Raw genomic sequence first — 23,432 nt, forward strand, 5'->3', positions numbered from 1 at the left:
TTCTGGACAGGCTGAGAATAGATAAGTCCCCGGGACCTGATGGGATTTATCCTAGGATTCTCTGGGAGGCCAGGGAAGAGATTGCTGGACCTTTGGCTTTGATTTTTATGTCATCATTGGCTACAGGAATAGTGCCAGAGGACTGGAGGACAGCAAATGTGGTCCCTTTGTTCAAAAAGGGGAGCAGAGACAACCCCGGCAACTATAGACCGGTGAGCCTCACGTCTGTAGTGGGTAAAGTCTTGGAGGGGATTATAAGAGACAAGATTTATAATCATCTAGAGAGGAATAATATGATCAGGGATAGTCAGCATGGCTTTGTGAAGGGTAGGTCATGCCTCACAAACCTTATTGAGTTCTTTGAGAAGGTGACTGAACAGGTAGATGAGGGTAGAGCAGTTGATGTGGTGTATATGGATTTCAGCAAAGCGTTTGATAAGGTTCCCCACGGTAGGCTATTGCAGAAAATACGGAGGCTGGGGATTGAGGGTGATTTAGAGATGTGGATCAGAAATTGGCTAGCTGAAAGAAGACAGAGGGTGGTGGTTGATGGGAAATGTTCAGAATGGAGTACAGTCACAAGTGGAGTACCACAAGGATCTGTTCTGGGGCCGTTGCTGTTTGTCATTTTTATCAATGACCTAGAGGAAGGCGCAGAATGGTGGGTGAGTAAATTTGCAGACGATACTAAAGTCGGTGGTGTTGTCGATAGTGTGGAAGGATGTAGCAGGTTACAGAGGGATATAGATGAGCTGCAGAGCTGGGCTGAGAGGTGGCAAATGGAGTTTAATGTAGAGAAGTGTGAGGTGATTCACTTTGGAAGGAATAACAGGAATGCGGAATATTTGGCTAATGGTAAAGTTCTTGAAAGTGTGGATGAGCAGAGGGATCTAGGTGTCCATGTACATAGATCCCTGAAAGTTGCCACCCAGGTTGATAGGGTTGTGAAGAAGGCCTATGGAGTGTTGGCCTTTATTGGTAGAGGGATTGAGTTCCGGAGTCGGGAGGTCATGTTGCAGCTGTACAGAACTCTGGTACGGCCGCATTTGGAGTATTGCGTACAGTTCTGGTCACCGCATTATAGGAAGGACGTGGAGGCTTTGGAGCGGGTGCAGAGGAGATTTACCAGGATGTTGCCTGGTATGGAGGGAAAATCTTATGAGGAAAGGCTGATGGACTTGAGGTTGTTTTTGTTGGAGAGAAGAAGGTTAAGAGGAGACTTAATAGAGGCATACAAAATGATCAGGGGGTTGGATAGGGTGGACAGTGAGAGCCTTCTCCCGCGGATGGATATGGCTGACACGAGGGGACATAACTTTAAACTGAGGGGTAATAGATATAGGACAGAGGTCAGAGGTAGGTTCTTTACGCAAAGAGTAGTGAGGCCGTGGAATGCCCTACTTGCTACAGTAGTGAACTCGCCAACATTGAGGGCATTTAAAAGTTTATTGGATAAACATATGGATGATAATGGCATAGTGTAGGTTAGATGGCTTTTGTTTCGGTGCAACATCGTGGGCCGAAGGGCCTGTACTGCGCTGTATTGTTCTATGTTCTATGTAAAGTTGCTTGCGACTGAATAGTGTGTTATTGTCATGTTTAGTGAGACTAAATAAATGTGTTACCTGCACCTGTTTTAACTGTTGTGAAGTTGGATAAGTGACACATGTCGAAGAGGGAAAATTAAGTTTGCATGTGATTTTGTTTTAGCCAGTATATGTTCAGTGGTCATATAAAAATGTTGTGTATTAGATATTTTTAGCATTGTGCTGTTAACATTCACAATTTAGTCACTTTAATGAGTTTCAATACCTTGTAAAGGGTTATCATTGGTTCATTGATTAACTCTCTGAATCATTAAAATATTGTTGAAAGTATATTACAGTATTTTTACCAAAATGCGTAAATACCCTTTAGAGAAGTTACTGTCATTATGGCCCCGGCAATGTGCTATATTAATTGATTCAGAACACCAACTGAATATGTTGTGACAAGTTACCACCTGTGCTATTTATTGGATATAGCCATTCAACAGAAGTAAATAAAAGAAGCTGGTAGCCTATATATTAACCATTCCAAGTAGTAATTACTTTGTAAACAATGTTATCAAGTAAAACTGTATTTGGTAGTCACACAACACATGAGTTGTGTTATTAAGGTGGTATTTTTTGTGGTTTCATTCTGAATGAAGGTTTGTGCCCCCTAATGAAAAGTAATAACTAGACTCTGCCAACCCCACCCCAAAACAGTGTGCAAACAATTGTGGGCATTTTTCTTATTTCCTGTCATGAAATTATACAATATTGTGAATACATACATACATAAAGGTATTCTCTGTTGCTTATTCTGAGTGATATTCTTTTCCCACTCCCCATGGTGATTCCTTTTTTTCCTTCTCAATTGGTTCACAGTCGTTGGGGTTCCACCTTTTGACATTGCTCTGTGGGATTGAACGATGCCACAGACTGTGATTGAGAATTCCCATTCTTGGTAAACTGTGCAAAGATTTCCAACCTACAACATGGAGCAGCGTTTAATCCCCTGGAGGCCATCAATCAAGTAGGAGCTAGAAGAGACAGTGAGGAAACAGTTGATGAGTAGACGAGGGTGATTTGGATGGATTCCATGATTTTAAAACAGCACTGCAATTTTACAATGACCATTAACATGATGGCTGTTGTATTTTGGAGACATGTACTTGTTTGCCGGATTGTTATAAAGCACAATATCACAAGGCAATGAGAGCCAATATTTTATGTAATACTCAACAACAAAAATATTGTATGAGGCAAATAACTAATTATACAAACCCTTCATATGTGATGTGCAGGAGTAAAGTGTGTTTTAAAATGCAAATTCAAGCAGGACCTATTATAACAATGCATTTTTCTTCAAACAGGGAATGAGTATTCCAGCCCAACCACATGCTTCCACTCGAGCAGGCTCAGAAAGGCGGTCAGAACAGCGCAGACTGCTGTCTTCCTTCATGGGTGGCTTACCTGCAGACAGTGATCTCCTTAAATTTAATCAACTGAAGGTTTGTGATCTCAGTTCCATTCATTTTGACTGTAGTTTGTATAGTTTTCCCCTTCATAGGGCCCAAAGTGCAACACACCTTTCTACCACACTTAATGTGTTCATTCTCATTGTGCCAGTGCCAGCTCAAAATTGAATGTGCTCTTTATACAGGTGAACTGAATGCAATGAAGCTTCGTGCTTTCTGTTACACTACTGACTTTCTCAGTAATGATCATGATCTTTTTAAAAATAAATTTAGAGTACCCAATTACTTTTTCCAATTAAGGGGCAATTTAGCATGGCCACTCCACGTCCTGCACATATTTGGGTTGTGGGAGTCAGACCCACGCAGACATGGGGAGAATGTGCAAACTCCACATGGACAGTGACCCAGGGCCAGGATCGAACCCGGGTCCTCGGCGCCATGAAGCAGCAGAACTAACCAGTGCCCCTAATGACCATGATCTTTCTGTTAGTTTATTCCTATTTTAATATATTTAACCCATTTGGATGAGTTGCTGAAAACTGTGGGTAGCTAACTATACTTAAAGAATCTATGTTAAGTGAGAAGAATTTAAAATTAGTCAGCTAATTTTTACTTTCTTCTATTTTCCTCGCTTTTCCTGAAATTCTTCATTATTCCTGCTGGGTAATGGATTCATGGGTGCTGGATTCTCTTTGGTAATTTGCCCAAATGGCCATATTTAGGTTGTGATACTGTGCAGTGAGTGTCAACAAGCTGTTTAACTCCAGGAATGACAGCTGAGTTTGGTGTGCAGTTTTTCCTCATTCTAAACCAAGAAGGCTGCCTCCCCTCCCCTGCCCTGGCTCAGATTGGCCAACTCAACACAAAGTGGGGATCACATCTGGGATCTACCTCCGATGCTGTTTAACTTTCCTCTACCGTACCCAGTTGAGTCAGGACAACAGCTTTCATGTTTCTTATTCCTAGCCTAGATTGGATACAAAATATGGATTTGTGCAGCACAAAAGGAAAATTAAGTTTACAAAGTAAAAACATGCATTCTTTGTCTATTTTTAAAAAAATATTCATTCATGAAAATTAAAGGATGCGATTCAGCGACTGTGTTGCGCCCGGCACAGATCCGGGCATGCCGGGTGAATAGCGGGAGAGGGCAAAATCAAGATTCGCCTTGGGTGCGAACCATTTTGTGATTCTCCTGGCCCACTCCCGATGGAGAGTTCTGGATCTCGCTCAAAAATCGATAGAGCATCATTAACCCTAATTTGCATTTGTTTCAATCTCATTAACGGGATTGAAGTCAAATGCTGCAACCTCCTGGGAATTGCCCGACTCCCCAGCGGCGGGTGTCGTTTAGTATTCTTTTTCAAAAACGAGAAACTGGCGCAATGTTTCTGAGGAGGTGAGTAGTCCTTTCCATTTTCCCCCATGCAGCTCCAGGGCACCACAGCTGCTACCCCAGTGCCCGGGAGAGGGGCCTTTGGGGGGGGGGGGGGGGGTTGGGATTGGGCTTGCTTGGGGCCTGAATCATTCCAGGGCGGGGATCGTTCCTGGGCCGTGGGGTTGAGTGGCTTTGAGTCTGTGAGGCCTTGAAACCATCTTTAAATATTGTGGCGACCCATAATGGCGCAGCCAAAGCTGGAGCCTGGCTGTCCTACCAAACCCTGCCAGGACGGAGCGCAGCTGCAGCTTCTATCCTAAAAGTCAATTATACCCCCTTTGAAGGCTATTTCAGGTGGGGAATTAGCCTGGTTAGTTGTGAGAGCACTTCACTCTCCTAAACTCTCAAGTACCCCTTAAGGCCATGCCTCAGGGAATGATTAGTGCACGCTGCATGTCCGGCAAGCTTTGATGCCTGAACATTGTGCCTGAACTCAAGGAGTGTCAACACCATAGAGGCAACTGGCAACAATCACAAACACTAAACAGCAGGGTTTCACCACCAAGGATCCTCTTGCGGCCACAGGTTAAGTGTGGATGAGCATCGGGCAGCTGAGCACAGCCTCCCTAATGTTCCTGGCAGAGGTCTGAGGTTGTCTAGCGGCTCCTGATGTGTCCGGGGGTGAGTGTGCAGAGCAGGTTTGCCAGCACAACTGACTCACTGGATGGCACTCTGAGAGCAGGTGGGATAGTCATGGTAAGGATGGGGAGGCTTGAGTGATTTGAGGGTCCCATGGTGGATGCCCTAACTGATTGTCGGTCTCTCTCCTTCTCCAATTCCTTCCAGATTAAACAATGCTTGCTGGTGTAGATTCCACGGCCGCTGTCCTTGTGTTGCTTCTGGCAGTCGCGGCGGCAGACGACACAAAAGGCAGCAACGCAACACAGGCTGCAGGTGGCACCCGATGTCCAGGGGACTGCCTGCCGCATACCCTGAAGACCCGCTGCCCATCAGGCTGAGGAGGGAGATGGATGGGGAGGACAGTGGTGGCACAAGGTGTACAGGCATCATTGGTTATTCCACGAGCGGACGGTCAGCATATGCCGCAGAAGAACTCCATCTCAGCAGAGAGACAGTGTGGCACTTGTGCCACGTCTTTGCGGACATGGCAACCCGGTGGAGGGGGAGGGCACCTGGTGGAGGAGTAGGACACCCGCTCCCAGTGGCCATGAAGGTCACTGCAGCCCTAAACGTTTACACTATCGGATCATTCCAGGGCTCAAACGGGGACCTGTGTGGCATATCACAATCATCCACCCACAGGTATATCCAGGAAGTGACAGATGCTCTGTATGCCTGGGCATCAGACTACATCACCTTAGGGCTGGACCAGGCCCACCAAGATGCCCGGGCTGCAGGATTCACCATTATTGCTGGGACGCCAGGGGCTGGATTCTCCGTTCTGGAGACTAAGTCCCCACGCTGGTGTGAAAATGGTTGTGTTTTACGCCAGGAAACCTGGTGTCAAACGGCCACTGATTCCCCGTTTTGCTGAGGGCTAGCAGGGAGGCAGCGTAGAGCTCACAGTTCTAACTGCCGAAATGGCCTCCAGCACTTTCGGTTCAGCACCGTGTTCCATGGCAGGCTCAGCCCGCGGACCTGGACAGCCAAAGTAGTGCCCCCTTCCGAACGCTCGCGTGCCCCAGACCGCCCAGCCCAGAATGAAGCCCCCCCCCCCCACCGCCTGCCGATCGGCCCTCCCCGACTGGCGGCCCCGGACAGAGTCCGCAGCCGGCAAATCGAGTTCACGAACGTAAGCTCCAAGAGTATGCCACTTTTCAGGGGGCGGAGAATTCAAAAACTGGTACCGCTCCCGATCTTGGTGCCAAAACAGATTCGCTGCCCCGTCGCCAAACGCGATTTCGGCGTCAGGGAGTGGAGAATCCAGCCCTAGAAGTCCAGAAGGTGATCGATGGAACGCATAATGCCCTACGAGCACCAGAGCATCAGGGAGTGCCCTGTATTAACTGCAAGGGGTTTCACTCCCTGAATGTTCAGATTATGTGCGACCACCACCTCAGAATCATGCACGAGTGTGCCCGCGACCCTGCGAGCTTGCATGATAGCTACATCCTGGGGCACTCTGAGATCCCTGGTGTCTTTGAGGGCCACCCCAGGATGACTGGTTGGCTTGTGGAGGACGAGGGTTATCCGCTGAGAACACGGCTGATGAAGCTGATACGGAGGCCTGTGACAAAGGTGGAAACCTATTATAATGAGGCCCACGTTGCCAGCCATGCTGTCATTGAGTGGTGCATTAGGCTACTCAAAATGTTGTTCCGATGCCTTGACTGCTCTGGTAGTGCCTTGCAGTACACCGCCCAGAGGGTGACCCGCTTTGGAATAATCTGCTGTTCCCTCCAGAATCTGACACAGTAGCGGGACGACATGCTGGAGGAGGAGAGACATTCGGCCCCAACTGAGCAGGAGGAGGGAGAGGAGGCGCATCAAGAGGGGCCCTGTTGAGGAACCGGAGAATGGAGGACCGGCTGTGGCGAGGATCCCACATGATATGAGGACCGGGGGGCCCTCATCATCTACAGATTCTCGTAGGATGAGGCTATGTCCTTCAGTTCAACAACCCACCCCCCATCCACATTTCCACCCCCCCCCCCCCCTGCCCCCCCATTTTACCCCCCCAGTCATTCCACACTCTACCTGACCGCCCTGTTTCTCCCCTCCAAGGGTCTATGTAACATCACTCCAGGGTGATGGGCCTGCTTTGGCATTGTCAGCGGGTCACTATGCAAGGCCGGAGAGTGATGATAAGGAGAGTGTGAGGCAAGCTCTGGTGTTCCTCAGCATCTGATAAAGTCAAGCTCCGGTCTTTTTACTGACAGCGTTCACACCCATCGTCTGAACAGAGTCATTTAGGGGCTTTTAATCTTGGACCACTGTGCCTGGAAGGGGGAAATGGCAGGGGGTGCTGCAGGCAAACCCGCTGTGAAGATTAACTTGACAGAGGTCTCACATGTTTCAGATACAAAATGGTTTCATTAAAAAAAAAAAATTCCAATTAAGGGGCAATTTAACATGGCCAATCCAACTTCCCTGCACATCTTTGGGTTGTGAGGGTGAGACCCACGCAGACATGGGGAAAATGTGCAAACTTCACGCAGACAGTGATCGGGGGCCAGGATCGAACTCGGGTCCTTGGCGCCATGAGACAGCAGTGCTAACCACTGTGCCACCATAAAATGGTTTCATTTTAATGTGACCGATTTCCATTTTCCCCAGCTATGTGTAATGACCTCACCAATGCCCGCTCAATGCTCCTCACTCTACTTGATCTTCTGTGGTCTTGCGCTTCGTCTAGGTATGTCCCCAGGATGTACATCAGAGGTGGAGACAGCCTGCTGTTTTCTGTGACCTGTGGCCTCTGATGCTCTTGGCGGATGTCCTGTGGAGGGCCTGAAGCTGGAGGGCCATGCCATTCTGCTCTGCCTGCTGCCCTTGAAATGCTCCGGTGTCAGGAGGCGGCGAATCAGAAGAACTGAAGACCGCTGAAGTCTCCTTGATGATCAGGTCCCGGGTTGGCCTCCAGTGTTTCCTCCCCACTGAGGGTGTCCGCAGGGCCCTGGGTGACTCCATGGGATGGAAGCACAACTGCAGTGAGCTCCAGAAGTCTCGGAGTCATCTGGCAGTGTTGGCTTTGGTATCACGTGTTGCCGGCACCATCTCCTGCACTGAAGGCTTTGGGTCTGCTTCAATCGGCCTTGCGATTGCTAAAATGTCGCTGACATCCCTTCCTGAATCTCACACCTCTGGTCTATCATCTGCATCAGCCCAGGGGGAACCTTGTGCAGAGGCTCGGCATCTGGCTGTGACCCAGCTGTGTCCTGGGATCTGGCAGATCTCTGACTGCTGTCTCCGTTGGATGTTTCTGCCTCCACCTGATGTTCATCAGCAGCTGTATGGTGCTCACTAGATAGTGCCCCCGAAGCATGTCTACTAACGTCGCCCGCCGAGGTGTGTGCCGGTGCTCGCCTTGGAGCTCTCCTCTGTGGTGTTCTCTTGGGGGTGGGAGTGAGGAGAACGATTGCAGATGGTCCAGCCTCAGAAGGTGAAAGCCCTTTCCCTCTTAATATGGGCTATCTTCTCCTGCGGGGATAAAGAGAGGACATTGTGAGCCGCACACTTGATGGTCTGGAGGGGGGGGGGCGGGGTCTATAGCAGGCGGCATGTGTGGGCATCGCACCTGGACATGAAGGTGTCATGCTGGTGGATACCGGTGTTCTGAGGTATAAGCTTGAAAGTTGGATTGGGGGGGTGGCAGGAGATGGTTTAGGAAGAGTCAAGGCACATTCCCATGTGGGGGAAAGGTACGGCAAAGAAATTCAGAGATCCCCAAAGAGATAGCTATTAAGATGAGTCAGAAAAAGTATGCATATGACAGATATCAGATTGTTCACGCAATTGAGAACCAGGTTCAGAGGGGTAGTGAAAAAACATACGAGAAGCAAGGAGAGAGTCTGAGGATAGGCAGCGAATGCGGTTGTTATAGTGTATGTGGACTTCCAAAAGTCATTTGATAAAGTGCCACACACAGACTTTTCGGCAAAGTAAGAGCTTATTGGGTAAATGGGACAGTAGCAGCATGTATACCAAAATGGGTGATTGGCAGGAAGGCAAGAATAGTGATGAATGATGTTTTCAGACCAGTGGAGTGGGTTTTCCCAGGGGTTGCTGTTACGGCCTCTACTTTTCTTGATGTATATGAACAGTAATAGTCCAAAGGGCAGAACGGTGTACAGGCAACGGTTTCAAAAGCAGCACGGTAGCACAGGGGCTAGCACAGTTGCTTCACAGTTCCAGGGTCCCAGGTTCGATTCCCGGCTTGGGTCACTGTCTGTGCGGAATCTGCACGTTCTCCCCGTGTCTGTGGGGGTTTCCTCCGAGTGCTCCGGTTTCCTCCCACAATCCAAAGATGTGCAGGTTAGGTAGATTGGCCATGATGCATAGCTCTTAGTGTCCAAAAAAGGTTAGGTGGGGTTACTGGATTACGGGTGGAGGTATGGGCTTATGTAGGGTGCTATTTCCAAGGGCCGGTGCAGACTCATGGTCCCGAGTTTGAAAAGGGCTTGGGGAAGCCCTGGTAATCCAAGAGGTCTTGATGATCCATGAAGGCAGCCAAAGGTTGGTGGCTCCTTGCTGTGGGCTGTTGGAAAAGGTACCGCTTTGGAGCAGCAATGCTCAGATAGGGAGAGCCGGAGAGCGGAAGTTGGGCTTGTGAGTTGGTGTTTGCGTGCATGCTTGGGAATCCATCGGAATGGAAACTCTAGAAACGAGATTGAAACCTGCAAGGTGGGCCGTCGGAATTGGAACGACCTTTGGAGAGAATTCCCAGGTTAGATCTTTGAGGGAGAAGAAGGGAATCCCTCATGAGAAGGGCAGAGTTTCAGTGGGATTGGTTGACTCAGTGTTTACTGATGTCTGGGTGGATTGAGAAATCCGTAGACTCTGTCTTGGTCGGATCTGTCATTTAGTTTGCAGTGTGCTGTGTTTGACCACAATTTGCCTGTTTTTTGGGGGGTTTTAAAAAATGTTTTAAATTTAAAACAAATTTGTAACATTTCCAGAGGGAAAACAGGCCCTATGCTAAGAGCCTTAACATACCTTCTCCCCCGGGGGATCCCTAGACACCCCCCCCGCCCACTTAAGTCTTCTCTGCTCTCCTTCCCGGCTGTCCCCCTCCAACCTCCCCTACTTCACGAGGCCTGACCTGCCAGGCCAGCCCTGCGCTTGGCCCTAGCCCGCCCCTCCCCCTACTCTCCCTGGGGCCCCCTGACCTACGCTAGCTATGCTGACACCTGCCCTTGGCGCCTGTCCTCCAGCCCCCGCTCTCTGTCCCGGCTGAAAACAATCTTGGATAGAACATAACAGTACAGGATAATTTAACAAACCGCCGCCACACAAAAGCTCTGAGAGCCAAGAGTCCTTTAGTTCAAGTCCAGCTTTTAATAAAAGTCCACACCTAGTCAGAGCAAATTAGGTTAACAGACCGCCGTCACTGTTCAGCACTGAGACAACTAAGTGCCCGATAGTTCAAGTCCAGCTTCTTTTCTTTAATAAAAGTCCAAACCTGTTCTGGTGTCTCAAAGTAGTAGTGGAGTTCCTCAAACGTAACTCAAAGCTTCGCAGGATACAGCATTCCAAACCTCACCTTTTTGTAGAGGGCTGCCTTTACCTTGATGAATCCTGCCCGCCTCTTGGCCAGCTCTGTTCCCAAGTCCTGGTAGATGCGCACCTCACAATTCTCCCATCTGCTGCTCCTCTCCACCTTGGCCCATCGCAGCACACGTTCCCTATCAGCAAGCCGGTGAAAGCGGACCACCAAGGCCCTCGGTCGGTCGCCCATCCTGGGCTTCCTTGCAGGGGCTCTGTGCACCCCATCCAACTCCAGGGGTCGGAGGAAGGCCTCCGGCCCCGTCAGCGCCTTGAGCATACCTTTCACGTATGCACCCACATCCGACCCCTCGCAGCCCTTGGAGATGCCAACGATCCTCAAATTCTGCCTCCTGGCTCTGTTCCCCAGCTCTTCAAGCTGCTCCTGCATCCTCCTCTGGCGGGCGTTCAGCTCTTCCACCTCGTGCTCCAGCTCCGCCACCATGTCCACCTGGCTGGAGAGCTTCACCTCGACCTCCCTGAGCGCCTTCTCCTGGACCGCCTGCGCCTCGACCATTCGGTCCATTACCGCCCTCATCGGGTCCAACGTGTCCCTCTTCAATTCGGCGAAGCAGTTCTTTAAAAACTCCATCTGCTGCTCCCTTGGCCAGTGAGCCTCCGCCCCCGGTCCCTGCCATCCGCCATGTTTTGCCGCTTGGCCTAGGGTCCCCGCTTCGAGCCCTGCCGCTCCACTCGACCACTTCTGGTCCAGCTGCTCATACCTTCGGGGCGGGGGGCTCTTCCCTATCGTCCCCTCAACCTAACCAGGTCCCGCAAAAGTCTGTTCAAAAGGTCCGTTTGCCGATCGCGGGCGGGAGCGATCTGACCTGCTTCCTCGAGGGCGCCACCGGAAGCCCACAATTTGCCTGTTAATTTACATGTACCTCATATTAACCCTGAATATTGAGTACAAGATAGATATTGAAAATTGTTATACTTTCTGACCTTGTATAGTAATGTTTAATTTTTGTTTGTTCAAAACCAGTGGAATCATGTGGCTTTATTCTCTTACTGTCTCGATCCTCAAGCTTTGTCTACTTTAAACAAAACATTATTGGTCCTGACTCAAATCTTGCCAAAACTTGTGGGTCTGGTGAAATTTTATAACGATCAATCTGGATTACAAAGAATATTAGTATTTTGTGCATGTCCATGTTTAAATTAATGCTGCCTTTTTCTTTTCAAGATGATTTTATTTTCAGAAACCTGTTTTCATTGCAACCCGTCTCTTACAGTTCCGTAGGAAGAAGCTGAGATTCTCCAAAAGTCATATCCATGAATGGGGGCTTTTTGCCATGGAACCCATTGCGGCAGATGAGATGGTCATTGAATATGTTGGTCAAAATATCAGACAGGTACGGACTAGTTTGTTTCTCATCTTGTATTTTTATTCTTTAGCCATATAAAAATGTTTCGGTCGCTCCTCTAACTTGTATCACCAGGATTGCTTGTAGCTGTGCGTGAGACTTTTTAGAAAAATATTTTATTCAAGACATTTTCATATAAACAAACAAAAGCAGAAGAACAATCATACAACATCATAAACAACCCACTCCCCAAATACCTCCCCCCTTCTACCATTCTGTCTTCCCGATTTGTACCCCCTTTGCTGACCTCTCAAACCTCCTTAAAGAAACCAATAAACGGCTTCCACCTCCGAGTGAACCCATCGACTGAACCCCTCAAGACGAACTTGACCTTCTGCAGCCTCCGGGATTACGCCAGGTCGCTCACACACTCGCCCATTTCCGGCAGCTCCGAGTAACTCCACCTGAGCAAAATCTGTCTCTGACTTATCAGGAAGGCAAAGGCCAAAGCATCGGCCTCACTCGACATCTCCCCTGAACTCCCGGGTTTTCTGACACCCCCGGCACCTCGGACATTACGTCCGCGAACCCCTGCCAGAACCCCTTCAGCTTCGAACATGCCCAGAACATGTGGACGTGATTCGTGCGTCGCCCCGCATACCTCCCACACCTATCCTCTAACCCCTCAAGAAACCTATTCATCCTTGCTACCATCATATGTGCCCTATGGACGACTTTAAACTGAATGAGGCTTAGCCTCACACACAATGAGGACGCATTCACCCTCCCACGTCCCGGCCGCCACCTCCCCTCCTCCACCTCCCCTCCCAGCTCCTCCTCCCACTGTCGCTTTATGCCCCTCACCAGGGCCCCCTCCCAATCCATCAACTCCGTGTAGACCTCAGACACCTTCCCCTCCCATATCTCATCCTTTGACAGCACATTATCTGCAACCCCAGGCACGGCAGCCCAGGAAAGGAAGGCACCTCTCTCCTTACAAAATCCTGATCTGCAGGTACCTGAAACCGGTCCCCCTGGGCAGCTCATACTCTTCCTCCTGGTCCTTCAACCACGCAAACTTGGCCCCTATAAACAAGTCACCAAATTGCTCTAACCCCGCTCGCTGGCATCCACAAAACCTTGCGTCCAACACTCCTGGCACAAACCTATGGTTGTCGCAGATCAGTGCCCACACCGAGGCACCTTCCAATCCCAAATGCTGCCTCCACTGCCCCCACACCCTTAGGGCCGACACCACCACTGGGCTCACGGAGTGCCTGGCCAGTGAGAACGGCAGAGCCGCTGACAACAAAGCCCGTAAACTCGTACCCCAACAAGATGCCGCCTCCATCCGACCCCCACGGCAACCCTTCCCCCATCAACATTTCCTAACCATGGCAACGTTCGCAGCCCAATAGGCAGTTTACCATATTTGGCAATGCCAGCCCCCTGCCCCCAATGTTCCAGACCCACAGGGCCTTTCCCACCCACCACAAACCCAGAAATCAACGCATTAACCTTCTTAAAAAAACGACTTCAGGATGAAGATTGGGAGGCTCTGAAACACAAACAGAAACCTTGGCATTTTACTGTCTGCACCTGCCCCGACAGCGGCAGCACATCCCACCTCTCCCCGTCATCTGCTCCACCAGCCAAGTCAGGTTCAGCCTGTGCAGCTGCGCCCAGCCCCGTGACGCCCGGATGCCCAAGTATCTAAATCTCACCTCACTACCTTGAACGGCAGCTCCCCATAGCTCCACTCCTGCCCTCTAGCCTCAATCCGGAACACCTCGCTCTTTCCCATATTCAACATGTCCCCATATTCTTCCAAAATGTCCCCAATACTTTCCAGTGGGTCCGAAATATGTAGCAGTATGTCATCCACATATAGCGAGACCCTATGCTCGGCAACCCACCCGCACAATCCCTCTCCAGTCCCCCAATGCCCTAAGCACCATTGACAGCACCTCTATTGCCAAAGAAAAGAGCAATGGGGAGATCGGACACCCCTGCTTCGTCCCCTGATGCAGCAAAATATCCTGAACTTAACTCCGTTCTTCCGTACACGTGCGACTGGTACCTTATACAGCAACTGGCCCCAGTCCAGAAACCCCTGCCCGATCCCAAACCGCCCAACACCTCCCACTCTCCCTTGCCTCACTATATGCCCTCACCAACAGTGGCCCAGGTCCCCCCCCCCCCCCCCCCCCAACTTTTTAATAAAACTCCTCTGGGAACCCGTCCGGATCCGAGGCCTTCCCTGCCTACATCGCCCTCCCCCCATACTGTCCCATCACCTCCCTCAACCTAATTGGGGCACCAAATCCCTAAACCAGCTCCATCTCTACCTTGGGAAACTCCAGCCCTTCCAAAAACCACCGCATTGCCAACCCCCACCCGGTCGGGGGCTCCGACTCGTATAACCTCCTATAAAAAGCCTCAAACACCCACTCCGAGTCCACCATCTTACCCTTATCATCCCTCACTCTGCCAAATCTCCCTCGCCACCTCTTGCTTCCACAGCTGGTGGGATAGCATCCTGTTCACCTTCTCCCTGTACTCGTACACTGCTCCTCTGGCCCTCGCAACGCCTTGTGCAACACGGAAAAGACAATCCGGGAATACACCCGGTGCGCGTTGGATAAGTATGAAAATTCCTTCACCCTCGGTTTCCCGAATCTCCACGGGTCCACCCCCTTCCACCCCATGTGCTCCATAAATCCTTTCAGCTCCTTCGCCACTGCTGACACCTTTACCGACTTCGGGCTCGACCAGTCCAACCATATTAAAATCCCCCCATGATGAACCTGTGCAAGTCCAAGTCAGAAATGTTCCCAGCACCCACCTCGTGAAATCTACATCATCCCAATTTGGGCATAAACGTTTAACAGGATCACTGGCAACCCCTCCAGATTCCCAGTCACCAGCACCAACCTCCCCCCGCCCCGAGTCTGCCACAATATTCCCCACCTCGAACGACACCCTTTTTTAAAAATTAAATATTTTATTGAAAATTTTTGGTCAACCAACACAGTACATTGTGCATCCTTTACACAATATTATAACAACACAAATAACAATGACCTATTTTATAAACAAAAAATGAATAAATAATAAATAACAAAAATGAAAACTAGCCCTAATTGGCAACTGCCTTGTCACAAGTAACACTCTCCAAAAATATAATTTAACAGTCCAATATATAATTATCTGTAGCAACGACCTATACATATTATACAGTATATATTAACAACCCTGAGAGTCCTTCTGGTTCCTCCTCTCCCTCCCCCCCCGATCCTGGGCTGCTGCTGCTGCCTTCTTTTTCCCATTCCGTCTATCTTTCTGCGAGGTATTCGACGAACGGTTGCCACCGCCTGGTGAACCCTTGAGCCGACCCCCTTAGGACGAACTTAATCCGCTCTAGCTTTATAATCCCCGCCATGTCATTTATCCAGGTCTCCACCCCCGGGGGCTTGGCTTCTTTCCACATTAGCAATATCCTGCGCCGGGCTACTAGGGACGCAAAGGCCAAAGCATCGGCCTCTCTCGCCTCCTGCACTCCCGGCTCTTGTGCAACCCCAAATATAGCCAACCCCCAGCTTGGTTCGACCCGGACTCCTACTACTTTTGAAAGCACCTTTGTCACCCCCATCCAAAACCCCTGTAGGGCCGGGCATGACCAAAACATATGGGTATGATTCGCTGGGCTTCTCGAGCACCTCGCACACCTATCCTCCACCCCAAAAAATTTACTGAGCCATGCTCCAGTCATATGTGCCCTGTGTAATACCTTAAACTGAATCAGGCTTAGCCTGGCACACGAGGACGACGTGTTTACCCTGCTTAGGGCATCTGCCCACAGCCCCTCCTCGATCTCCTCCCCCAGCTCTTCTTCCCATTTCCCTTTTAGTTCATCTACCATAGTCTCCCCTTCGTCCCTCATTTCCCTATATATATCTGACACCTTACCATCCCCCACCCATGTCTTTGAGATCACTCTGTCCTGCACCTCTTGTGTCGGGAGCTGCGGGAATTCCCTCACCTGTTGCCTCGCAAAAGCCCTCAGTTGCATATACCTGAATGCATTCCCTTGGGGCAACCCATATTTCTCGGTCAGCGCTCCCAGACTCGCGAACTTCCCATCCACAAACAGATCTTTCAGTTGCGTTATTCCTGCTCTTTGCCACATTCCATATCCCCCATCCATTCCCCCCGGGGCAAACCTATGGTTGTTTCTTATCGGGGACCCCCCCAAGGCTCCAGTCTTTCCCCTATGCCGTCTCCACTGTCCCCAAATCTTCAGTGTAGCCACCACCACCGGGCTTGTGGTGTAGTTCCTCGGTGAGAACGGCAATGGGGCTGGCACCATAGCCTGTAGGCTAGTCCCCCTACAGGACGCCCTCTCTAATCTCTTCCATGCCGCTCCCTCCTCCTCTCCCATCCACTTACTCACCATTGAAATATTAGCGGCCCAATAATACTCACTTAGGCTCGGTAGTGCCAGCCCCCCCCTATCCCTGCTACGCTGTAAGAATCCCTTCCTCACTCTCGGGGTCTTCCCGGCCCACACAAAACCCATGATGCTCTTTTCAATCCTTTTTAAAAAAGCCTTCGTGATCACCACCGGGGGGCACTGAAACACAAAGAGGAATCTCGGGAGGACCACCATCTTAACCGCCTGCACCCTCCCTGCCATTGACAGGGAGACCATATCCCATCTCTTGAAATCCTCCTCCATCTGTTCCACCAACCGCGTTAAAATTAACCTATGCAATGTGCCCCAATTCTTAGCTATCTGGATCCCCAGGTAACGAAAGTCCCTTGTTACCTTCCTCAACGGTAGGTCCTCTATTTCTCTACTCTGCTCCCCTGGATGCACCACAAACAACTCACTTTTCCCCATGTTCAATTTATACCCTGAAAAATCCCCAAACTCCCCAAGTATCCGCATTATTTCTGGCATCCCCTCCGCCGGGTCCGCCACGTATAGTAGCAAATTGTCTGCATACAAAGATACCCGGTGCTCTTCTCCTCCCCTAAGTACTCCCCTCCACTTCTTGGAACCCCTCAACGCTATCGCCAGGGGCTCAATCGCCAGTGCAAACAATAATGGGGACAGAGGGCATCCCTGCCTTGTCCCTCTATGGAGCCGAAAATATGCAGATCCCCGTCCATTCGTGACCACGCTCGCCACTGGGGCCCTATACAACAGCTGCACCCATCTAACATACCCCTCTCCAAAACTAAGTCTCCTCAACACCTCCCACAAATAATCCCACTCCACTCTATCAAATGCTTTCTCGGCATCCATCGCCACTACTATCTCCGTTTCTCCCTCTGGTGGGGCCATCATCATTACCCCTAACAACCTCCGTATATTCGTGTTCAGCTGTCTCCCCTTCACAAACCCAGTTTGGTCCTCGTGGACCACCCCCGGGACACATTCCTCTATTCTCATTGCCATTACCTTGGCCAGGACCTTGGCATCTACATTTAGGAGGGAAATAGGTCGATAGGACCCGTTTTCCTTCTTTAAGAGAAGCGATATCGTTGCTTCAGACATAGTCGGGGGCAGATGTCCCCTTTCCTTTGCTTCATTAAAGGTCCTCGTCAGTACCGGGGCGAGCAAGTCCACATATTTTCTATAGAATTCGACTGGGAATCCATCCGGTCCCGGGGCCTTTCCCGCCTGCATGCTCCTAATTCCTTTCACCACTTCTTCTACCTCGATCTGTGCTCCCAGTCCCACCCTTTCCTGCTCTTCCACCTTGGGAAATTCCAGCCGATCCAAGAAGCCCATCATTCTCTCCCTCCCATCCGGGGGTTGAGCTTCATATAATTTTTTATAAAATGTCTTGAACACTCCATTCACTCTCTCCGCTCCCCGCTCCATCTCTCCTTCCTCATCCCTCACTCCCCCTATTTCCCTCGCTGCTCCCCTTTTCCTCAATTGGTGTGCCAGCAACCTGCTCGCCTTCTCCCCATATTCGTACTGTACACCCTGTGCCTTCCTCCATTGTGCCTCTGCAGTGCCTGTAGTCAGCAAGTCAAATTCTACATGTAGCCTTTGCCTTTCCCTGTACAGTCCCTCCTCCGGTGCTTCCGCATATTGTCTGTCCACCCTCAAAAGTTCTTGCAGCAACCGCTCCCGTTCCTTACTCTCCTGCTTCCCTTTATGTGCCCTTATTGATATCAGCTCCCCTCTAACCACCGCCTTCAACGCCTCCAAGACCACTCCCAGTACTTTTCAATGCACCCCCTCACCCTTAGACACACCCCCTCATCTGCCATTAGTCCCATGTCCATTCTCCAGGGTGGGCGCCCTCCTGTTTCCTCCCCTATCTCCAAGTCCACCCAGTGTGGAGCGTGATCCGAAATGGCTATAGCCGTATACTCCGTTCCCCTCACCTTCGGGATCAATGCCCTACCCAGCACAAAAAAGTCTATTCGCGAGTAGACTTTATGGACATAGGAGAAAAACGAGAACTCCTTACTCCTAGGTCTGCTAAATCTCCACGGGTCTACACCTCCCATCTGCTCCATAAAATCTTTAAGTACCTTGGCTGCTGCCGGCCTCCTTCTAGTCCTGGACTTCGACCTATCCAGCCCTGGTTCCAACACCGTATTAAAATCTCCCCCCATTATCAGCTTTCCCATCTCTAGGTCCGGAATGCGTCCTAGTATCCGCCTCATAAAATTGGCATCATCCCAGTTTGGGGCATATACGTTTACCAAAACCACCGTCTCCCCCTGTAGTTTGCCACTCACCATCACGTATCTGCCCCCGTTATCCGCCACTATAGTCTTTGCCTCGAACATTACCCGCTTCCCCACTAATATAGCCACCCCCCTGTTTTTCGCATCTAGCCCCGAATGGAACACCTGCCCCGCCCATCCTTTGCATAGCCTAACCTGGTCTATCAGTTTCAGGTGCGTTTCCTGTAACATAACCACATCTGCCTTAAGTTTCTTAAGGTGTGCGAGTACCCGTGCCCTCTTTATCGGCCCGTTCAGCCCTCTCACGTTCCACGTGATCAGCCGAGTTTGGGGGCTTCCTACCGCCCTACCCCCCCTTGTCGATTAGCCATCACCTTTTTCCAGCTCCTCACCCGGTTCCCACGCAGCTGTATCTCCCCCAGGCGGTGCCCCCCCCGCCCATCCTCTCCCATACCAGCTCCCCCCTCTCCCCAGCAGCAGCAACCCAGTAATTCCCCCCTCCCACCCCCCCCCCCCCGCTAGATCCCCCGCTAGCGTAATTACTCCCCCCATGTTGCTCCCAGAAGTCAGCAAACTCTGGCTGACCTCGGCTTCCCTTCGTGACCTCGGCTCGCACCGTGCGACGCCCCCTCCTTCCTGCTTCTCTATTCCCGCCATGATTATCATAGCGCGGGAACCAAGCCCGCGCTTCTCCCTTGGCCCCGCCCCCAATGGCCAACGCCCCATCTCCTCCACCTCCCCTCCTCCCCCCATCACCACCTGTGGGAGAGAGAAAAGTTACCACATCGCAGGATTAGTACATAAAACCCCTCTTTGCCCCCCACATTCGCCCCACCACTTTGTTCGAACGTTCTTTTTAATAACCCGCTCATTCCAGTTTTTCTTCCACAATAAAAGTCCACGCTTCATCAGCCGTCTCAAAGTAGTGGTGCCTCCCTCGATATGTGACCCACAGTCTTGCCGGTTGCAGCATTCCAAATTTTATCTTCTTTTTATGAAGCACCGCCTTGGCCCGATTAAAGCTCGCCCTCCTTCTCGCCACCTCCGCACTCCAGTCTTGATAAACGCGGATCACCGCGTTCTCCCATTTACTGCTCCGAGTTTTCTTCGCCCATCTAAGGACCATTTCTCTATCCTTAAAACGGAGGAATCTCACCACTATGGCTCTGGGAATTTCTCCTGCTCTCGGTCCTCGCGCCATCACTCGGTATGCTCCCTCCACCTCCAACGGACCCGCCGGGGCCTCCGCTCCCATTAACGAGTGCAGCATCGTGCTCACATATGCCCCGACGTCCGCTCCCTCCACACCTTCAGGAAGACCAAGAATCCTCAGGTTGTTCCTCCTTGCGTTGTTTTCCAGTGCCTCCAACCTTTCCACACATCGTTTCTGATGTGCCTCCTGCGTCTCCGTCTTCACCACCAGGCCCTGTATATTGTCCTCATTCTCGGCTGCCTTTGCCTTCACGACCCGAAGCTCCCGCTCCTGGGTCTTTTGTTCCTCCTTTAGCCCTTCGATTGCCTGTAGCATCGGGGCCAACAGCTCTTTCTTCATTTCCTTTTTGATCTCTTCCACACAGCATTTCAAGAACTCTTGTTGTTCAGGGCCCCATGTTAAACTGCCACCTTCCGACGCCATCTTGGTTTTTGCTTGCCTTCCTTGCCGCTGTTCTAAAGGATCCACTGCAATCTGGCCACTCTCTCCTCCTTTTTCCATCCGTATCCAGGGGGGATTCCCTTCTGGTTTACCGCACAGTGTTTTTAGCCGTCAAAATTGCCGTTGGGGCTCTTATCAAGAGCCCAAAAGTCCGTTTCACAGGGAGCTGCCGAAACGTGCGACTCAGCTGGTCATCGCCGCACCCGGAAGTCCCGAACGACACCCTTTATTCACCAACACCGCCACCCGCCCTCGTCTTCATATCCAGTCTCGAGTAGCACACTACCCCCAACCATCATTTCCTCAACCTTGTCTAGTCCCCTATCTTTAAGTGCGTCTCCTACAAAAAGGCAACTTCCCCCCACTTCACTCCTGTTAACTAGCCCGCCCAGCGAGCATGGTGGCCCCCACACAAGGCCTCCAATTTCCCCTACCACCCCCAATTCCCCCCTAAAAAGCACCAAAAGGTACACTCATCCTTGCTGTTCCCCCATGAAAAGCCTGCCCTCCAGAAACCTCGCCATCAAAAGTTCTTCAAAGAAAAACCTTTCAAAATACAAACATACGCACAAACTCCTCCAAAGTTCAATGTCCTTACTCTCCTCCCTGTCCATTGTCCATCGCCTCTTCTGGCATGCTGAAATAGTACTCCCGTTTCTGGAAAGTCACCCAGAGGTGGGCCGGATACAGTACTCGGAACTTCACCCCCTTTTTAAAGAGGACAGCCTTGACCCGGTTAAACCCAGACCTCCTCTTAGGCAGTTCTGATCCCAGGTCCTGGTACACCCGTAGCTCGCTCCCTTCCCAGCTGCACGTCCTAGTCTGCCTCGGCCATCGGAGGATCTTCTCCTTATCCAGAAAACAGTGCCACCCCACCACCACCTCCCTTGGTGGTTCACCCGCCTGTGGGTTACTCATGAGCGCCCTGTGTGCTTGGTCGATCTCCAGGGGCCAGTCAAAGGCCCACTTCCCCATCAGCTTCTCCAACATTTCTTTTTTTAATAAACAATTTTAATGAGGTATTTGTGGCATTACAAACAGCAACAGTATAAAAACAATGTACAAAGAACAATAGACATAGTGCAATCACCGACTCCCATCCTGCCAAGACCCGCCTAATTGACCCCCTATTCTCCCTACCCTAATCCCCCCACCCCTGCTGACGATAATTCTCCGCGAAGAAGTCGATGAATGGTTGCCACCTCAGGGTGAACCCTAACAGTGACCCTCTCAAGGCGAACTTAATCTTCTCTAGGCTGAGAAAGCTTGCCATGTCAGTTAGCCAGGTCTCCAACTTCGGAGGCTTTGTGCCCCTCCAAGCTAGCCGTATCCGTCTCTGGGCTACCAGGGAAGCAAAGGCCAGAACATCTGCCTTTTTCTCCTCCTTGATTCCAGCTTCTCCAACATTTTAGCCATGTACGTGCTGGCCTCCACACCTTTGATGCTTTCGGGCATCTCCACAATCCTCAAATTTTGTCTTCTGGAGCGATTCTCCAGATACTCTACCTTCTCTTCAGCCTCTTTTGGGTTTCCTGCATTACCCCCACCTCAGTCATCAATGAGACCAGCTGCATCCTGTCTCTGCCTCCTCCACTTTCTGGATCGCCCGGCCCTGGGATGCCAGCCTCTGCTCCACTCTCTCGATCCCGGACTTAATCAGTTCCACCACCTTGGCCAGGTCTTCCTCGGTCTCCTTCCTCTGCTGACAGAACTTTCCATTTAGGAACTCTATTAGCTGCTCCATTGACCACTGGGTGGGCAGGGCAGCTCCCTTGCCCCCCACCATCTTATCCTCTGGCGCACCATGAAGACTCTCCTGTTCCAGCAGCTCTTTTCTTCTTGCCCCACTCCTAGTTCATGGACACATCCACCAGCCACACCAGGGGAGTAAAACCTTCCACAGCACTCCTGCATCTCTTGCACTCACTTACTTTGGCCTTCGGGCGGGGAAAAGACAAAAAAAGTCTACCTTGAGCGGGAGCCACATTATGTGCGACCGCTCACTCCATGGCCGCCACCAGAAGTCACCTCTTGTGTTAGACAGTTAATGACAACTTGCGCATATATATATATATATATATATATATATATTAGTACTTTAATTATGGTATGCTATCCCAAGGTGCTTCCCAGGCAGGAGCATAATCAGCAGAAAATTTGAAATCGAGCCACATCAGGAAATGTCAGAACAAGAGACCAAAGAAGGACCAATAGGATTACCATAAAGGAGGGAAGAGAGATATAGAGGGAGAGGCATGGGTAGAATTAAAGAGCTTAGGGTCCATGCAGCTGAAGGCACACTCCACCAGTGGTGGAAAAATTAAAATTGGGATAAACTCCTGCCAGAATTGGAGAAGCAGAGAGATGCCGGAAGGTGGTAGGGCTGCAGGCGGTTACGGAGGAGGATGTGGCCATGGAGGGATTTGCAAACAAGGATGAGAATTTTCAAATTGAGATCTTGCCAGACTGGGAGCTAATGTAGATCAGCAAGCAAAGGAGTGCTAGATGAACAGGACTTGGTACAAGTTAGGATATGCTTAACAAATCTTTGGATGCGTTCAGGTTTTTGGAGTGTGGAAGATGGAGGAAAGCAATGTAATAGTCAAGTCAAGATGTAACAATGACATATATCAGGGTTTCAGCAGCAGATCATAGAGATGGGGGCGGAGATTGTCAATATTGTAGAGGTAGTACACAATCTTGTTGGAGCTGATATATAGTCATAAGCTCAGCTCAGGGTCTGATAGGCTATTGTCCCTGACAACATTACAGCTGTTGCACTGAGCTGTTGTACTGAAGATTTATGTTCCAGAACTAACAGTGCCCCTCAAAGCTGTTCTGGTATAGCTACAACTATATTTTTGTCATCAAGCCACATTTCTCAATAATGTGGAAAATTACCTCGGTGTGTCCTGTCCACAAAAAGTAGGACAATACAGCCCCATCAGTCTACCTTCAACCATCAGTGAAGTGGCAGAAGGTGTCATTGACAGTGCTATCGAGCAACATTTATTGAGCAATAAACAGCTCACTGATGCTCAGTTTGGGTTCAACCAACATCACTCTGCTCCAGATTTCATTCTGGTCTTGATCCACGCATGAAGAAAAGAGCTGAATTCAAGAGGTGAGGTCAAAATGATTAATCTT

The 23,432-nt window shown here is 50.4% G+C and overlaps 1 protein-coding gene and 1 long non-coding RNA gene across 2 annotated transcripts in view; one reads left to right on the forward strand and one right to left on the reverse strand.

Annotated features, from left to right (window-relative positions):
- setd1ba (SET domain containing 1B, histone lysine methyltransferase a) overlaps positions 1-23,432 on the forward strand; it is a 255,841-nt gene that overhangs the window by 229,120 nt on the left and 3,289 nt on the right. The window contains exons 16-17 of the mRNA XM_072495231.1: positions 2,900-3,037; positions 11,843-11,962. Of these exons, the coding sequence (XP_072351332.1) occupies positions 2,900-3,037; positions 11,843-11,962 (258 nt within the window). The remainder of the gene's footprint in view (positions 1-2,899; positions 3,038-11,842; positions 11,963-23,432) is intronic.
- The window catches only part of LOC140408280 (uncharacterized), a 69,871-nt gene that overhangs the window by 22,379 nt on the left and 24,060 nt on the right, over positions 1-23,432 (reverse strand). Inside the window, exon 2 of the long non-coding RNA XR_011940077.1 lies at positions 2,322-2,566. This is a non-coding gene — a long non-coding RNA (uncharacterized lncRNA). The remainder of the gene's footprint in view (positions 1-2,321; positions 2,567-23,432) is intronic.

The sequence above is a fragment of the Scyliorhinus torazame genome, chromosome 1 (genome assembly GCF_047496885.1).
Source record: "Scyliorhinus torazame isolate Kashiwa2021f chromosome 1, sScyTor2.1, whole genome shotgun sequence".
NCBI classification, from domain to species: Eukaryota; Metazoa; Chordata; class Chondrichthyes; order Carcharhiniformes; family Scyliorhinidae; genus Scyliorhinus; species Scyliorhinus torazame.